The sequence below is a fragment of the Danio rerio genome, chromosome 17 (assembly GCF_052040795.2).
Source record: "Danio rerio strain M-AB ecotype USA chromosome 17, GRCz13ab, whole genome shotgun sequence".
Taxonomy (NCBI): domain Eukaryota; kingdom Metazoa; phylum Chordata; class Actinopteri; order Cypriniformes; family Danionidae; genus Danio; species Danio rerio.
The window spans coordinates 15,901,641-15,917,710 of NC_141037.1; the positions used below are offsets into that span (position 1 = coordinate 15,901,641).

Sequence of the window (16,070 nt, forward strand, 5' to 3'; positions counted from 1 at the left end):
GCTGTAACCCATCCACCTCAAGATTGGACATGCTGTGCATTCAGAGATGCTCTTCTGCAAACCTAACAAGAGTTACTGTTGCCTTTGATCAGCTCGAACCATTCTGATGCTCGGTTTGAACTGCAGTAGATTGTATTGACCATGTCTACATGCCTAAATGCATTGAGCTGCTGTCATGTGATCGGCTTATTATACATTTTCATTAATGAGCAGGTGGTCAGGTGTACCTAATAAAGTGGCCGGTGAGTGTATCTACATTGCAACTCAACTGAAACAATTTTTTAAAATGAATAGCCTATTTTAGAGCCATATATAATATAAACCTTTCACAATATAAATCAAATCTTTATATATCATATATGCCTTTTTCAACATCGAGTATTTGGGCATTGTGGCATTTACAAAGCGGTGGTAATTAAATGAGAATAATCTTGTAGCTTAACCAACTTTTAATGTTAAATAACCAAATAATCTGTCTAATGGTCACACACTTCAAGTAAACATTTAGCTTAAACTGAATATTCAATCCATCTGTTCATACTGCTGGGAAGTGGTCAAATAGGCTATGATCTAGTTCGAAAATGAGGTTATGACACCATCTCCTGGTAAATCAGAGTAATAGCATGGATTAAAACAGCCATTATTTCCATTATAAACCATGCAATTAAACGTGTTTTCCTTACGATACTTTTATAATTAATAACAATATTAATAATTATATAATATTTTCTGCATGTGTGAAATGAAATACAGGCCTCTCAATTAGCTACAAGCCAGCTCACATTACAGTCTCCGCCGGTGTAAGGTAATACCTGTATATGTAGCACTGCAGCACGACACAGCCCACACCCTTCCCATCATCACAGGTGGACAAAAACACAACACATTCGGGTATAGCCCAATGCACTTCAGTTAGGCCTACTTCTCAGGATCAGGTCTGACAAGATTTCTGACAGCCTTTCTGCGGGCTCACCACCCTCTTCTATGAATTTAGGCTGTTTTTTTCTGTGCGATTTGTTTTCAATGTCTGTCAGTTCCGCGAAACACGGTAAGAACCTCTTTTATGTGTTAATTAATTACTACGTAAGCTATAAATAAAAGCTAGCAAGCAAACAGGTCTTAAGATCGTGCAATCTTAAGTTATAAGTATACTGTACAGGATCATAATACATTTTTCTTTTTAAATATTTCTCAAAATTATGTTTAACAGAGCAAGGGAATTTTCACAGTATGACTGATAATATTTTTTCTTCTGGAGAAAGTCTTATTTGTTTTATTTTGGCTAGAATAAAAGCGGTTTAAATTTTTTTTTATAAACCATTTTAAGGACAAATTTATTAGCCCTTTTAAGCTATATATTTTTAGCCTACAGAACAAACCATCGCTGTGCATTAACTTGCCAAAATACCCTAATCTGCCTAGTTAACCTAATTAACCTAGTTAAGCCTTTAAATGTCACTTTAAGCTGTATAGAAGGGTCTTGTAAAAAAATCTGGTGAAATATTATTTACTGTCATCATGGCAAAGATAAAATAAATCAGTTATTAGAGATTGGTTATTAAAATTATTATGTTTAGAAATGTGTTGAAAAGAAATTGGGGAAAAAATAAACAGGGGGCAAATAATTCTGACTTCAATATATATAGAAAATTTTCAAATGCATTTTATTTCTGCATTTTCATTATTCCAGTCTTCAGTATCACTCTATCCTTTAGAATTCCGTTTAAAATGCTGATGTGGGGCTCTTGAAACATTTTCTTTTGTTTTTAAGGTGCCCTATAATAATAAGAAGAGGAATACGAGTTTGGTACAAGGAAATTGCCATTCAGCATTAGCCACAAACATCATTGTTTCCTCATACTCTGTAAATTCTAGGACCAATTAAAGGATTATGTCACACTGAAGAATATTCTGCTTATCTAATACATCTGGCTACTGCTTCTTTGTTTTTCTTTACTTCATTTTAATCTTTAAATTATTGTAATACTATGTGTGCTTATTTTACTGGTGCATTTATAAAGTAAATTTAGTTTTGTAAGGCAAAAGTAGTGCTAGTGACAAATCCTGATAAGTTATAGTTAAAGTTAGCGCATATATATATATATATATATATATATATATATATATATATATATATATATATATATATATATATATATTCAATTTGAAGTATGTTTTTTCATGTAAACATATTTCAGATGTATTTATTCCTGCATTTTCATCATTCCAGTCTACAGTATCACACGATCCTTCAAAATTCATTCTAAAATGCTGATTTGCGGCTCTAGAACATTTTCTTTTGTTTTAAAGGTGCCCCATGAAGAAAATCTGGGTATATATAAGAAGATTAAGAGTTTGGTACAAGGAAATTTCCATTCGGCATAAGCCACAAACATTATTGTTTCCTCATACTCATGTAAATTGTGTAAGTGTAAAACCCCAGTGAAAAACAGGACATTAATTATAAGAACCATTATTAAAGATTAGGCACCAAATAGCTTATGATAATCACAGATTAATTTTTCACAGAATTTTCTATTATGTGTTTTCTAGTGGGAAAAGTCTTATTTTATTTTGGCTAGAATAAAAGCAGTTTTTAAATTTTTTAAAGGTCAATATTATTAGCCCTCTTCAGTTGTCTACAGACCTAACCCCTGCTGTACAATGGCTAGTCTAATTACCCTAACTTGCCTAATTAACCTAGATAGCTTTTAATTTGCAGTTTAAGCTGAATACTAGTATCTTGAAAAATATCTAGTTAAATGTTATTTACTGTCATCATGATGAAGATAAAAGAAATCAGTTATTTAAAAATAATTATTAAAACTACTGTGTTTAGAAATGTGTTAAAAAATATATTTTTTCCTTTAAACAGCAGTTGGGGAAAAAATTACAGGAGGCTAATATTTCCAACTTTATATATATGAAATCAGAATTATTAGCCCCTCTTTGATTTCTTTCTTTTTAAAATATTTCCTAAATTATGTTTAACAGGCAATTTTCACAGTATGTCTGATAATATTTTTTGTTCTGGAGAAAGTCTTATTTGTTTTATTTCGGCTAGAATAAAAGCAGTTTTACATTTTTTTAAACACTATTTTAAGATCAAAATTATTAGTCCCTTTAAGCTATATGTTTTTCCGATAGTCTACAGAACAAACCATCGCTATTCAATAACTTAATTACCCTAACCTGTCTAGTTAACCTAATTAATCTAGTTAAGCCTTTAAATGTCACTTTAAGCTGTATAGAAGTGTCTTGAGAAATATCTAGTTAAATATTATTTACTGTCATCATGGCAAAGATAAAATAAATCAGTTATTAGAGATTGTTTATTAAAACTATTATGTTTAGAAATTTATTTGAAAGATCTCTCCATTAAACTGAAATTGGGGAAAAAATAAACAAGTGCGTTAATAATTTAGGGTGTTTAATAATTCTGACTTCAACAGTGTATATATATAAAACTAGAAGCAGCTATGAGACATCTTGTCGTGACAAACCCAGGTGTGATCCGGCAGCGTGACAAATCCACATTTCTGCCTGCAAATTAAAGCAGCAAAGATTTATAATGAGCAGGTGAAATGCATGTTTATAAAACCTTGTCAACACTGCCTTGTTACTCAGAAAATGTGTCATCCCGATCATTGCTAAAAAAAAAAACATTTTTTTTTCCAAAAAAGGTTACCTGTCGCAAACTTCCATTTAAAAACACTCCGAAGCCACAATCTGGAGTACCTGTTCTGCATGCCTGAATGCCTGCGGAGTTTAAAGATTAATCAAAGAAGTAAATCTCCACTGGCTAATTAAAAAGATAATCAAGTAACACACACAAAGACATAATGAAAAGCCATTATGTTTTTGGTTAAATTTAGAGCTATACTTTTATGACACCGGTTGTCAAGAGATTCTATGACCCAAACTAAAATGTCCTGTTTCTTTCCTGCACAAGCTCAGATAAGAAATTGTTGATCTTCTGTTTATTACATGAAACACTTACAATAGCTCGTCATTGAGGAAAAAAAATCAACATAGGCTCGTTCTGAAAATGAAGCCCTATATACATTTCTGTAGATTGCGAATTATGTAGCCAGAAGTACGTATGGTTGCATTTTGTTTTTAAAATGAATGCAACGGGGCGGTATGATGCCGTTCCTTGTGGCGCTTACCAGCTGACAGCTTACCTCCGTACGGACAGCTTTCCTGCTGTTACCAGTTTGTCCGGAGGCTCGCCATGTACATTGGCGAATTTGAGATGCAGAGAGAAGTCAACCACGACAACAGGGTTCGAATCTGGTGAGGAACGGTTCCAGAAAGCGGGTAAGACAAAAACAGAAGCTAAAAAATAAAATAAAGAAGTAAATAACAGGGTGAGAATCTGAAAACGTGGTAAAAATCAGGTGAGGGCTTTTATGAGTGGGCGGGTCAATCGGTGCTTTTGAAAACACTATTGGTTGGGTTTAGGGAAGGAGGAGGGCGGGTCAGCCGATCAGTCAGTCGACAGTCAGTCAGTCAGTCAAAAGGATTTGCATGAGAACAGCAGGCGCGAGAGAAATTTGAGATCTCAAAAAGTGTACACAGCACTTGTGGATTCGCGAAAACAAAATGTAGCTCCTGGGACATATTTGGCGCTCTCCAGAAATGTATGTAGGGGTACATAATCAGAATGAGCCTGGGTTGAAAAATACAGAAAGCTCTCCTTTTAAACAATGGTTGTAAAAATTGTATGGCATTAGAAAAATAACGTATAAACAGGTGTTAAAAAAAAAAATAATAAACAAAATTTGGAATCCCTTTATAGGATTTCTGAAGAAAGCTGATAAAAATCTTGCCCAAAAAACTTGTATAATCTGCTATCAGTTTACCATTGTTTAGATACCTTTATATTGTTTGTGTCTATATATGTATGTGCATTTATTTATTTATATACTTGTAATTTTAATCAAATTGTTTATATAATTATATAAATTGCTTTGTTATTTATATAATTATTTATATGGCTTTATAATAATTTGAATGCTTTGTTTTGTTTTTGTTAATTTGTTAAAAGTTAAAAATAATAATAATAATGACTTCAAAAGCTTTAATAAAAAAACCAAAAATGATTAAAAAAAATGTCCTGTCTCTGTGATTTAAAAAAAAAAAAGTAATAATTTTGTCATACATTTCAGGACGTCGCTTGTGATCAGGAATGAACTGGTCGGGATTGCAGTCCCTTCTGAGCGGGGTCAATCAATATTCGACCGTGTTTGGTCGAGTGTGGCTATCCGTGGTGTTTGTGTTTCGCGTCCTGGTGTTTGTAGTGGCAGCTCAACGCGTTTGGGGTGACGAAAACTTAGTGTGCAACACCAGGCAACCCGGCTGTGCCAACGTCTGCACCGACACCACATTCCCCATCTCTCACACCCATCTGTGGGCATTACAGCTCATCTTCGTCACATGTCCGTCGCTCATGGTCATAGCCCACGTCAAACTCAGAGAAGACAAAAACAAGAAGTACACAGACGTCCATGAGGGAGAGCATTTATACGCCAACCCTGGAAAAAAGCGTGGTGGTCTTTGGTGGACTTACCTGCTGAGCTTGCTCATTAAAATCATTGTCGACGCTGGTTTTCTTTATATTCTTCATTACTTGTATAACGGCTTTGATCTTCCTCGCCTTGTCAAGTGCTCGCTGGATCCTTGTCCAAATACAGTGGACTGTTTCATCTCTCGTCCCACAGAGAAGAAGATCTTCATACTCTTCATGGTGATTTCCAGTGTGGTCTGCATCTTCATGTGCATCTGTGAAATGGCTTATCTCATTGGAAAGCGAGTATCCAATAACTTTATGATGGTAAAAGGACCAGCACAAAGATCCAAAACACATGATCCAACTCTTTCAAGCAGACAGAACTTAATTTCACAAAAAGTAAAAGAGAAAAAAATAGACAATACAGCTCTTTAATGACAGCAGCATGTCCACATATGTTTACAAACCCATTCACTGCCAAACTGCCTGGCCTACTGGCCATTTTACCAGAGTAAATATTCAATAGTATCAATGTAGGATTTTTTAGTCTTTCGATAAAAATGTCAAATGTTTTTGTTAGTTTTGTTAGTGCTGGACAAAGATTAATTCCATCTAAAATAAAAGTTTGTTTTGACATAATATATAGAGTGTGCTGTGTGAATCGCCAGTTCGATCCCAGCTCAGACCGGGTTGGGTGCAGTAGGACCAGTGAATTACATGTGGGGGCTCATTCGGGATGGGAGTGGGGTTAAGGAGGTGAGGGTAACAAAGGCCAGCTAGTGAAGTGCTATGGGGGTAAGCCTCACTCCTCTGACCCCTAAAGGTGTTCTAGCGACAGATGCTAAAGGCCATGGTCTTTAGCCTCCTTGTTAGAGCAACCAACTCCTATACAAACAATGGGGTATATGCTGAAGCATGCTAATAGGACTTTTAATTTGCCATTAACCTGGGTTAATTGCTTCCGGTGAACTGAATGCCAATGCAAAATCGGTGCGTTTAAGGTCTGTTTTCTTTAAAAATCAGCAATCTCCACTGGCGGAGTGATATCTGATATAAAGTGGGTCTCAGATTGTACAAAAAGCACTGCATTAAATTACATTTCCCCCCCCCATGTCTTTATAATATGAGCATTTATTTTACCCCAATATATTTAATGGTGCTTCTGCACTAGCCTGCCGATTATGACGGGTGTGTGCGAGTAAACGGCTTTGTGTCTCGTTTTACGCTTGAGCAACTAAATTAATGTCAAAGTCTGTTTAACTAATTGTATTCCAATGACATTACAACATCGATGCTGTACAAGAAACCAAATAAAATGGAAAAAAACACAATAACAGGTCACTGGAAATTTATCGGTATGAGAAACCTGTGGGAAACACACTAGCTTTGCATATACCCTATCGCAGACTCGATCCCAGCTCAGACCGGATTGGGTGCAGTAGGACTGATGTGGGGGCTCATCAGGGATGGGAGAGAGGGTTAGGGGGTGAGTGTAACAAAGGCCAGCTAGCAAAGTCCTATGCAGGTAAACCTCACTCCTAGTGGCGCTAGAAGCTGTGGTCTTTAGCCCCCTTGTTAGAACCACGACTCCCATGTGGAGAGTTGCCGGTTTGATCCCAGCCCTCCAGGACCAAGTGTGGACACCCCTGCAGTAGGACCAGTGGGTTACATATCTATGCTAAAAAGAGTTTGTTTATAGATTTGTTTTTATGTATGTGTGTATTGCATTTAACATAATATAATACATATGACACTAAAATATATAATGAACAAACGTATTATGTCAAAACAAACTTTTATTTTGGGTGTGATTAATTATAATTAATCTTTGTCCAGCACTAGTTTGTATGCATTGTTTAAAATGTACATATGTATTTTTGTTGGAATTTAAAAGCACTTTAGATTTTAAAAGTAAATTGAATGTGAAAATGAAGGAGGGGGAACCTGGTTTATGAATACTTTAAGTTATCTGAGGAATTGAACATTAGTACATTCAACAATAGTAAATTTTTTAATAATAATAATAATAATAATAATAATGTCATTTAATGACTTACAAGCCAGGATTTTCATGTATTTTATGTATTTATACAAAAATGTATATATGTTTGATATAATTAAAAATGCACTTTCGATTAAACTGCCATTTAAAAAAGGGAAATACGCATAAATAGAGCTGTCTGAGTAACAAATAAAAGAAAACACTAGATATCTGATGAGTGTTGTTTTGTTTGTACTTCTTAAAACTATTTCTATATAGTGAATGTTTTTCTTGTGTCTAAAATGCGAGTGTTTCACCTTATATTTTACTTAAATAAAAGTGAATTTTAAAACTGATGGGAGAACCAGAGTAATGAATGATTTAAAAGTTTGAGTAAAGATGTTTAAGTGAGCTATTACAGATTTTTTTAGACCTCATGTTATTTCACGTATGTAAATACACATTTTTCTAATAAAATCTTTACTGTCGAGTAGTTTTTCTTACAGACTTTTTTATAGCCTAGCCCAAGTTTTTACAATATATTTATTGCTTTCAGAGTTGTTTTGTTAGAAATGAAATGCCATTTAGAAGGTATTTACAAGGCAAACAAGCTGGGTGAGGTCAGCATGACTCTGTTTATTTTGCAGTCAGTGTCACCTGGCTCTATGCAAAAATGAGCTTAACATTTGCATATTTCCTGCAACACAATGCATTGTAATGTTTTTTTAATTAGATTTATTTGCTTGTGTTCATTGATTAATGCATAAATGATCTATTAATTGTTATTGCATCCTGTTGTTGTTGTTGTTGTTTTGGTTTGTTTTGATTTTTTTTAAATCAGTTGATGCATATATAATTGTCTTTTCCATGAAACACATAAACAAAATATTAATAGCTGCTCTTTGTCATTCATTGTATCTGAATTATGCATTTTGTTTTTCTCACACAAATCTAACTTGAGGACTGTAGAACTAAGTGCATTACTTATCTATGGGAAAGACTCTTTTAATGATTATTTTCTAGTTGGATTGTTCACCCAAAAATGAAAAATAACTCATTTTTTCTCCACCATGTGGTTTTAAACATTTATGAGTTTATTCTTTAAAAAGAAGATATTTTGAAGAATGCTGGTGGCTGGCACCCATCAACTTCCATATGGAAATACAAATTACTGTGGAAGTTAGCTGCATTTTTGAGCTTTGACAGAAGACAATCAAATAGGGTTTGGACAAGAGAAAACGATGGCAGAAATGTCATTTTTAGGTGAACTATCCCTTGATTAACCCCATTTTTGTTTTTATAAAAGTATTACTTTGTCAACCAGGCCAATAACTGATGTAGACACTTGGTGTTAGAATGACAACAGGTTCTGAAAATGATTGCCAAACAAATCAAAGAAGGCGGTGCTTTAGTGTTTGAAAAACAAGCTTCAATTCAGGTTAATTTTTAATGGGAAAAGACTGTGAGGTAAGATATATATCTAATGTTAGCTGAAAATTACATTTTTTTATGTATTTCAAGACATGCACAACAAGCTGTAACATCATCAAAATTTAATTTAGGAATTTTAAGTTGTGTATTACAATATTACATGATTAATCAAGCAAGTTTGTAATTGAATGTGATGAGACATAAGTTGTATTATCCTAGTATTCATTTGATTTCAGCACATTAAGCAAACATTTTTTAAAGACAGATAATATTGGTTTAAAAAGACATGGTGTTTGGTACATGGTACAGATAATTTTTTGGAAAGAGGCTAATTTAAAGTTACAAAGTTAAACAGTTGAGTTTTACCATTTTTGAATCCACTTCGCATATCTCTGGCGGGAGCAATTTTAGCTTAGCTTAGCATAGATCATTGAATCAGATTAGACCATTAGCATCTCACTCAAAAAAAGAGTTTTGATATATTACCTCTTTTAGAAAAGATTACTCTTCTGTAGTTACCTGTGCTGTGTACTTAGACCAAAAAAAAAACAAAAAACATGGAATTTAGCTCTTTTCCAGGTCAATTTCTTGTAGCTAGGAACTACTCTCATTCCAGCCTAAGAAGGAACTTTTCTAGCATATCATGGTTGCAGCAGGTGCAATGATACTAATGTTACTATCTGGGGATTATTTATTTAGGTGCTGCGTAATATCATGTACCTGCTGCAGCCATGGTACGCCAGCAAACTTCTTTGATTATTAAACCTGGAAGGAGAATACTGTAGTTCATACTCATATTAACCAAGAAAATAGCACATTTTATTTTTCCGTCGCTCTTAGTCAAGCTTTAAATAGAAACTGCTTTAAATAAAAAAGCTCAAATGGATTCAAACATTTTTTTAAAAATCGTAAAACTATTTTTAATCCTTATGTAAAAGAAAATTAGACAAAAAGAGAATTTTGCTGTTACTAGAACTTCTATGTTAAGCGGCTTTGACACTATCATTATCACTATCACTACATTGCATTGTAAAAGCGTTATAGAAATAAATGTAAATTGAATGTTATTTTGTATTGTTCTGTGAAATCTTAGCCTATGTGTGAATTAAAAAATAGGGTATATGCACACTGACTTTTAATTTCAGTCAGCCAGCCCCAGAGCTTCCGGTTAATTGTCATATCTCATACAAAATCGATCCGTTTAACATCTGATTTCTTTAAAAACCAGCAATCTTTACTGCCTGGCTGAGATACGATATGAAGTATCTCCAATGGAATTTCTGAGGTAGCCTGCTGCTAATGACGGCGCCTACTTTTAAACGATCTCATCTCTTTTTACACTTTAACTAAATGATTGCTTAAGCAGTGTTTCCTCTAGGATTTTTTCCAGCTATGGGGCAGGCCTTTTTTTACACAGATCAACTACCTGTGGCGTTATTTCAATGACAAATGTTGTGAATGCAGTATTAGAAGTCGAGATCGCATTTATGTAATAGCCTACGAGAGCATGGGAATCTCTTTGCTTGCGCGCCGATTTCCTCTGCTTGTGCACAAAACTTCTTGTACTCTCTCTCAAATATACGCTGCTCAAGCAGAGATCTTCTTGTGCGCTCTCAAATAAACGCTACTGAGTTCAATTTAGTGCATTTATGTAACATGTCTCCAACATTTACTAGATTTGCTAGGAATATTTATAAATGTCTCCAATAGACCTACAGAGCGGTATTAATGCGTCCTGAAGTAAAGTGAAACGGCTATACATCGTGTTTGCTGGCCTCACACATCACGCACCTGTAAGTCAGCCAGTCAGTCAGTCAGCATGTAACCTTAAAAGGTTAAATAAATAACGCACAGCACTACGGTTACAGAAAAGATTGCGCTATAATTCACTTACCTTTTAATATGTTTTGGTGAATTATCAAATTAAAGCTATTAAATTATAGCTATTAAAAACAACACGACTGAATGTTTTGAATGAAAAGCTGTATAAAACACCAAAGCTGTTGGTGTTTTAGCTTAATTTGTAAATTAGACATAACCATGTCTATTTTAGTACTTTTTAACTATGTTTGATTGATTGTATAATTTTTGTATTGTTTTTTCTAGGTTGTTCAGGGACAACAGATGAAAAATAGCCTTCGGGCTAATTCTGGTGCATTGGCAGAAATGCTAATTAATGTACACTGTCCCTGCCAAATAAACAAATAAATAAATAAATAAAAATAATGTAGTTGTGGGGGGATCAATTTTGGCACTGCGCCCTGCTATTGAAGAATGAATGTAGCGGAAACCATGCTTAAGTCTATTTAACTGATTAATAACATTACAACATCGATGCTGTAAAAGGACCCTTATGAAATTGAAAATAGTCACATAATTCTCTCACCGGAAGTTTATCATTGGCTGAAAAACACCAGCTGTGCATAAAGCCCATTAATATCACTACATATCACAACTGTTTAACCCCTATTTACAAAAAAAAAAAAAAAGTGGAGTGTTCCTTTAAGACCTTGATAAGTCCTCCTTATGTGCTTCAGAGAATAAAGTCCTAAACGATAACAGAATTAAACTTTTGGGGTTAACTGTTCCTTTAAAATGACGAAAATCAAGGCCAAATACGCCACATCAAATCTCCTAACAGCATTTCAGCCTCTCGGTACAATTCCTCTGACGCTCTCAATCTTTTTCTCTCTCAGTCCTTATTTCTGTCAGCCTACACTGCTTTTATACCTAGAATACATTTAAAAATAAAATCTTTTCGCACGCTGTGCCCAGTGCACTTTCATTTACATGTTACATAAGAAGCACCTCTTGATCTTTTGCCTTCAGCAACCAATGATTACATCCCTCCTACCTTTTCTATCTCGCTCACACACCACACACAAATATCACACACTGCACACAAAGGAGAGGAAAAAAAACAGATTTGGTGAATATTTTTGAAGGTGTTTCGGAGAACGTTAATGTGTGAACGAAACGTGATTGTTAAAGCATTTTATTCAAGCCGAACGGTTTCTAAGCACTGGCACGTTGCTATAACCTGCTTTCAGTTTTCGATCTTCCAGTGACCAGAAAGAATAGAGCAAAAGTCCTAATGTATGATTCAGTCACTCTGTGCTGCTCCTCCTACACATGTGCCCTGGCTTCGGCTCAAATGCACACAGCAAACAATCCATCCCACTCACTAACGCAAGCCAGCACAGACTCACACACATTCAAGCTCAACGTCTACTACTAAATGGTGGTTAAGAATTGGAGTTGTGTAGCCCGTGAAAAACACCAAGTTATTTATATTAAATTCTCAAATTAAGGTAACACCGTGGCTCAGTGGTCAGCACTGTCGTCTCACAGCAAGATGGACGCAGGTTTGACTCCCTGCTGTGTTGTCTTTGTTGTGTGGAGTTTGCATATATTCTCCCTGTGTTCGAGAGGGTTTCCTCTGGTTTCCGCCACAGTCCAAACACATGCGCTATAGGTGAATTAAATAAACCAAATTGGCCGTAGTGTGTGTGTGTGTGTGTGTGAGTGAATGAGTGTGTATGGGTGTTTCCCAGTACTGGGTTGCAGCTAAAAGGGCATCCGCTGCATTAAGTTAGTGGTTCATTTCACTGTGGCGACCCCTGATAAATAAAGATAAAATTAATGAATGAACTTCTCAAATTTGAATTGAATTTGGTTTGGGGTAGCAAATTAAAACAAAGTTAAGTTAATCAAGTAATTAATTAATTAATTTAATAATGTCATTTTTGCTGTTAGATTTTTGAGTCTAAATGTTTTCAATCGTTTCAAACAAAAACTACTTTATCCCTCCTGAATATGTTGTTCATTATGTATTATTCCGAGTATTTTGTACCCTGACTTACTGAAGACACCCATTCAAATGTAATAGTTTATTAAGTAATAATAATTAACTCATTAAGCATGTTTAGAAGTAATGTTTGGATATATATTACACTCTACGACATGCTGGGTTACTTAAACACAAATTGGGTAAAATTTGGACAAACCCAAACACTGGGATTAACTTGGTAGTATTCATTCATTTTTCTTTGGCTTAGGCCGTTATTTATTAGAGTTCACCACAGAGGAATGAACCGCTAACTATTCCGGGATATGTTTTACACAGTGCTCTTCCAGCCGCAACCCATTACTGGTAATGATCCTATTTATTTCATTATAAAATTAAATTAAACCAGCAGTTGGGTTAGTCACTGTTACAAAGATTGGGTTGAATAACCCAGTATTTTTAGAGTGTAAAAGATCACCAGATGATAAGGATCACCAGGGCTTAAGTTTCAAAAAATTTAATCTGGATCAAATTGGTCCAGATTTGAAAATCCCATGTTTTGCTACCCAGGGTTAACTGATCTGTATTCCTTTTTAAAGAAACATTGGGTTAGATCACTGTGATCCAAATATCAAATTTGAATTAAGATCAGACCATGTAATCCTCTGTTCCTAGCTCTCTGTCAATGGATCACCAGCTTTCTGAGTGAAAGACAACAGCTAGTCAGAATGGGCAAAATCTTGTCCGACAGCCGCACACCCGATCAGCACTGGTGCCCCCCAGGGATGTATTCTCTCCCTATTGCTCTTCTCCCTGTACACCAACGACTGCACTGCAAAAGACCCCTCCATCAAGCTCCTAAAGTTTGCGGACGATACCACTGTTATCGGCCTCATCCGGAATGGTGACAAGTCTGCATACAGACAGGAGGTGGAGAGGCTGTCTTTATGGTGCAGATACAACAACCTGGAGCTGAACATGCTCAAAACGGTGGAGAAAAAAGTAAATAAAACTGATTCTGATCCGAGCTTACATTTGATTTGGATAAAACCCACCCTTTGGGTTATTCAAAACTTTGAACTCAGATTTTTGATCCAAAAACAGAATTACCATGATCCCATCAGAAGGGTGGATTCAGTTGAGATTTTTTTAACCAAACAAAACAAAAAAAAGTTTTTTTTTTAAAGTGAATAATCACAAACTTATTGTTTACTGATGATAGATAAATTCCTTCATATTTAAAGCCTACATGAAGCACGTCACATCTAATGAGATCTGGTAAACAACAGCAAAACAATATCAAAGCAGTATTGTATTTGAACAAACTAAACAATGTTAAATGTTTGTTGATTGCAATGTTTTTGTTTCTTACCATTAAAACAAACAATGGCTGTTTGTGGCCACTCGCCACTGGTATTTTGCCTACCTGTTGTTCTTTGCCAAGCCAGTAGGCTATTCTGCTGGTTCCATTTAAGGTTCTGGTAAACAGGGTTTGGTAATCCTAAAACTTGGTATTTGGATCACAGTGATCTAATCCAATGTTCCTGGTGATAAAAGTAAGATAGATAAGTTAACTCTGGTTAGCTAAACATGGGATTTCCAAACATGGACCAATTTGATCCAGATTAAATGTTTTGAAAACTTGGCCTTGGATACCAATTAATTCTCATTTTAAATCTTCATACTTTCCCCCTACAAATGTAGTTTAGACCCATTAGTCAGTAAGATAATGTAAATAACAATAACATTTTTTTAGTTTGATAATATATTATTATATATTTATTTTAATAAGCACAAGTTAAATATGTATGTAATATTATTTAATTCACTGATCATGGTGGAGAAAGTACTTACTGGGCATTGCCTCAGTTTACCCCCAAATCTTCCAAATGGAACCAAACAACATGAAGCAGCTTATGTACAAGCAGCTTACACCAACTTTGCTGTTCTTGCCCAATTTGCTGTTGCATAGAACGTGTTGATTTTCACGTCCTGTCATTCTTGTTGAACATTTTGGGATGTGGTGTCCATTTATTTGTATTTCTGAAAGCTATAGCTCATCCAAAAATAAAAGAAAATATGTCATCATTTACCTGCCACTTGTCCCAAACCTTTATGATGCTGGAAACCTGTAGCCATTCACTTCTATAGTATTTTTTCCCCCTTTGATGGTGGGCAATGCCTACCATTTTCCAGCATTCTTCAAAGTATCTTCATTTGTGTTCTAGTAAGAAACTCAAACATTATGAGGGTGAGGATTTTTTTCATTTTTGGGTGAACTATCCCACTAAACATGTAGTAACGCAACCTAGCCAAGATTTCTAAGCAAGAATTAAACATAATAGAGACATCACAGTGCTAAGAATGCATCCCATGTGTTGCTGCAAGATGTTCAGTCAAAGCCAAAAGCTTCAGGTTGGCCCTAGGAAAACAGTGACGTTGTCAATGCACATGTTATGTATAACAGATGGAAGAAAATGAGCCTAATGTAGGTTACTGATGAACAACGATGGGCGGCAGCAAAACCCCAAAGCACCTCGGCAGCAGAGACACCAGAAAATAGTGTGCTTGCTGACACTCGACCCACTTATGTATTATCTTGGCACACAATGCATTCAGTTTGGCCTCATTTACACTGAACTAATTAATTTAACTAAAAATAGCCCCTTTGGCCTCTACAACGCCACCAAAATTTCAGGCTACTTCACTCTGATCCTAAACAATTCACATGAGAAATCATATATATATAGGCCAAGAGACAGATGGAGCGATGGAAAGGAGGCTAAGGGGGGGATGGGGCCTGAGAAGGCTATCCAAAGTAAACAGTCAAGAAATGAAGTGAAGAAATGACGACTCTGATCCTCCATGTTTCATTTATTGACAGCCCAGGCAAAACGCACGTCCTTTGCAACGTGTTAACAGGTAAAACAACAGTCCCTGCTAATTTTAAACTTCATAAACTGAGCTAAGCACACACATTTTACTGCATATGAAGCATTATCTGTGCTATAAACTGTGCTCCTTTATTAATGTGGTCAGTATTTCTACATCATCCTCTTAGTCAGTTCTTTAAAAATGATCCCAGTGACATATAACATTAATTTATTGTTACACAGAGCACTCAGCGTATAGCAAAAAGAGGATCTATTACTAACATAACGTTAGTGTGCAATAAGTTTTAAGCTTCTAAGCTTGAATTCTGAAAGTCATATTGCATCCACGATCACCTATTAATAGCCAGACCTATTGGTTAACATACTTACTGCTTAACAAAACACTGAAATCAATAACAACTCAATAAATCCATAAAGCTGCCCATCGTGACAAACTTTAAAACAGAAATGCAGCTTAAAAGAAGA

At 35.2% G+C, this 16,070-nt stretch overlaps 1 protein-coding gene across 2 annotated transcripts; it reads left to right on the forward strand.

The window, feature by feature from the left end:
* The first annotated feature begins 1,007 nt into the window (after positions 1-1,007).
* On the forward strand, positions 1,008-7,849 carry gjb9a (gap junction protein beta 9a). 2 transcript variants are annotated; one of them, XM_087288827.2, is made up of 2 exons: positions 1,008-1,048; positions 5,172-7,849. In XM_087288827.2, exon 2 carries the CDS (start codon positions 5,192-5,194, stop codon positions 5,945-5,947), a length of 756 nt encoding a protein of 251 aa, XP_087144953.1. In that variant the 5' UTR covers positions 1,008-1,048; positions 5,172-5,191; the 3' UTR covers positions 5,948-7,849.
* The last annotated feature ends 8,221 nt before the right edge of the window (positions 7,850-16,070 follow it).

What these genes read in the sequence shown, in the direction of transcription:
- gjb9a (XM_087288827.2), top strand. Translation starts at nt 5,192, where the DNA reads ATGAACTGGTCGGGATTGCAGTCCCTTCTGAGCGGGGTCAATCAATAT.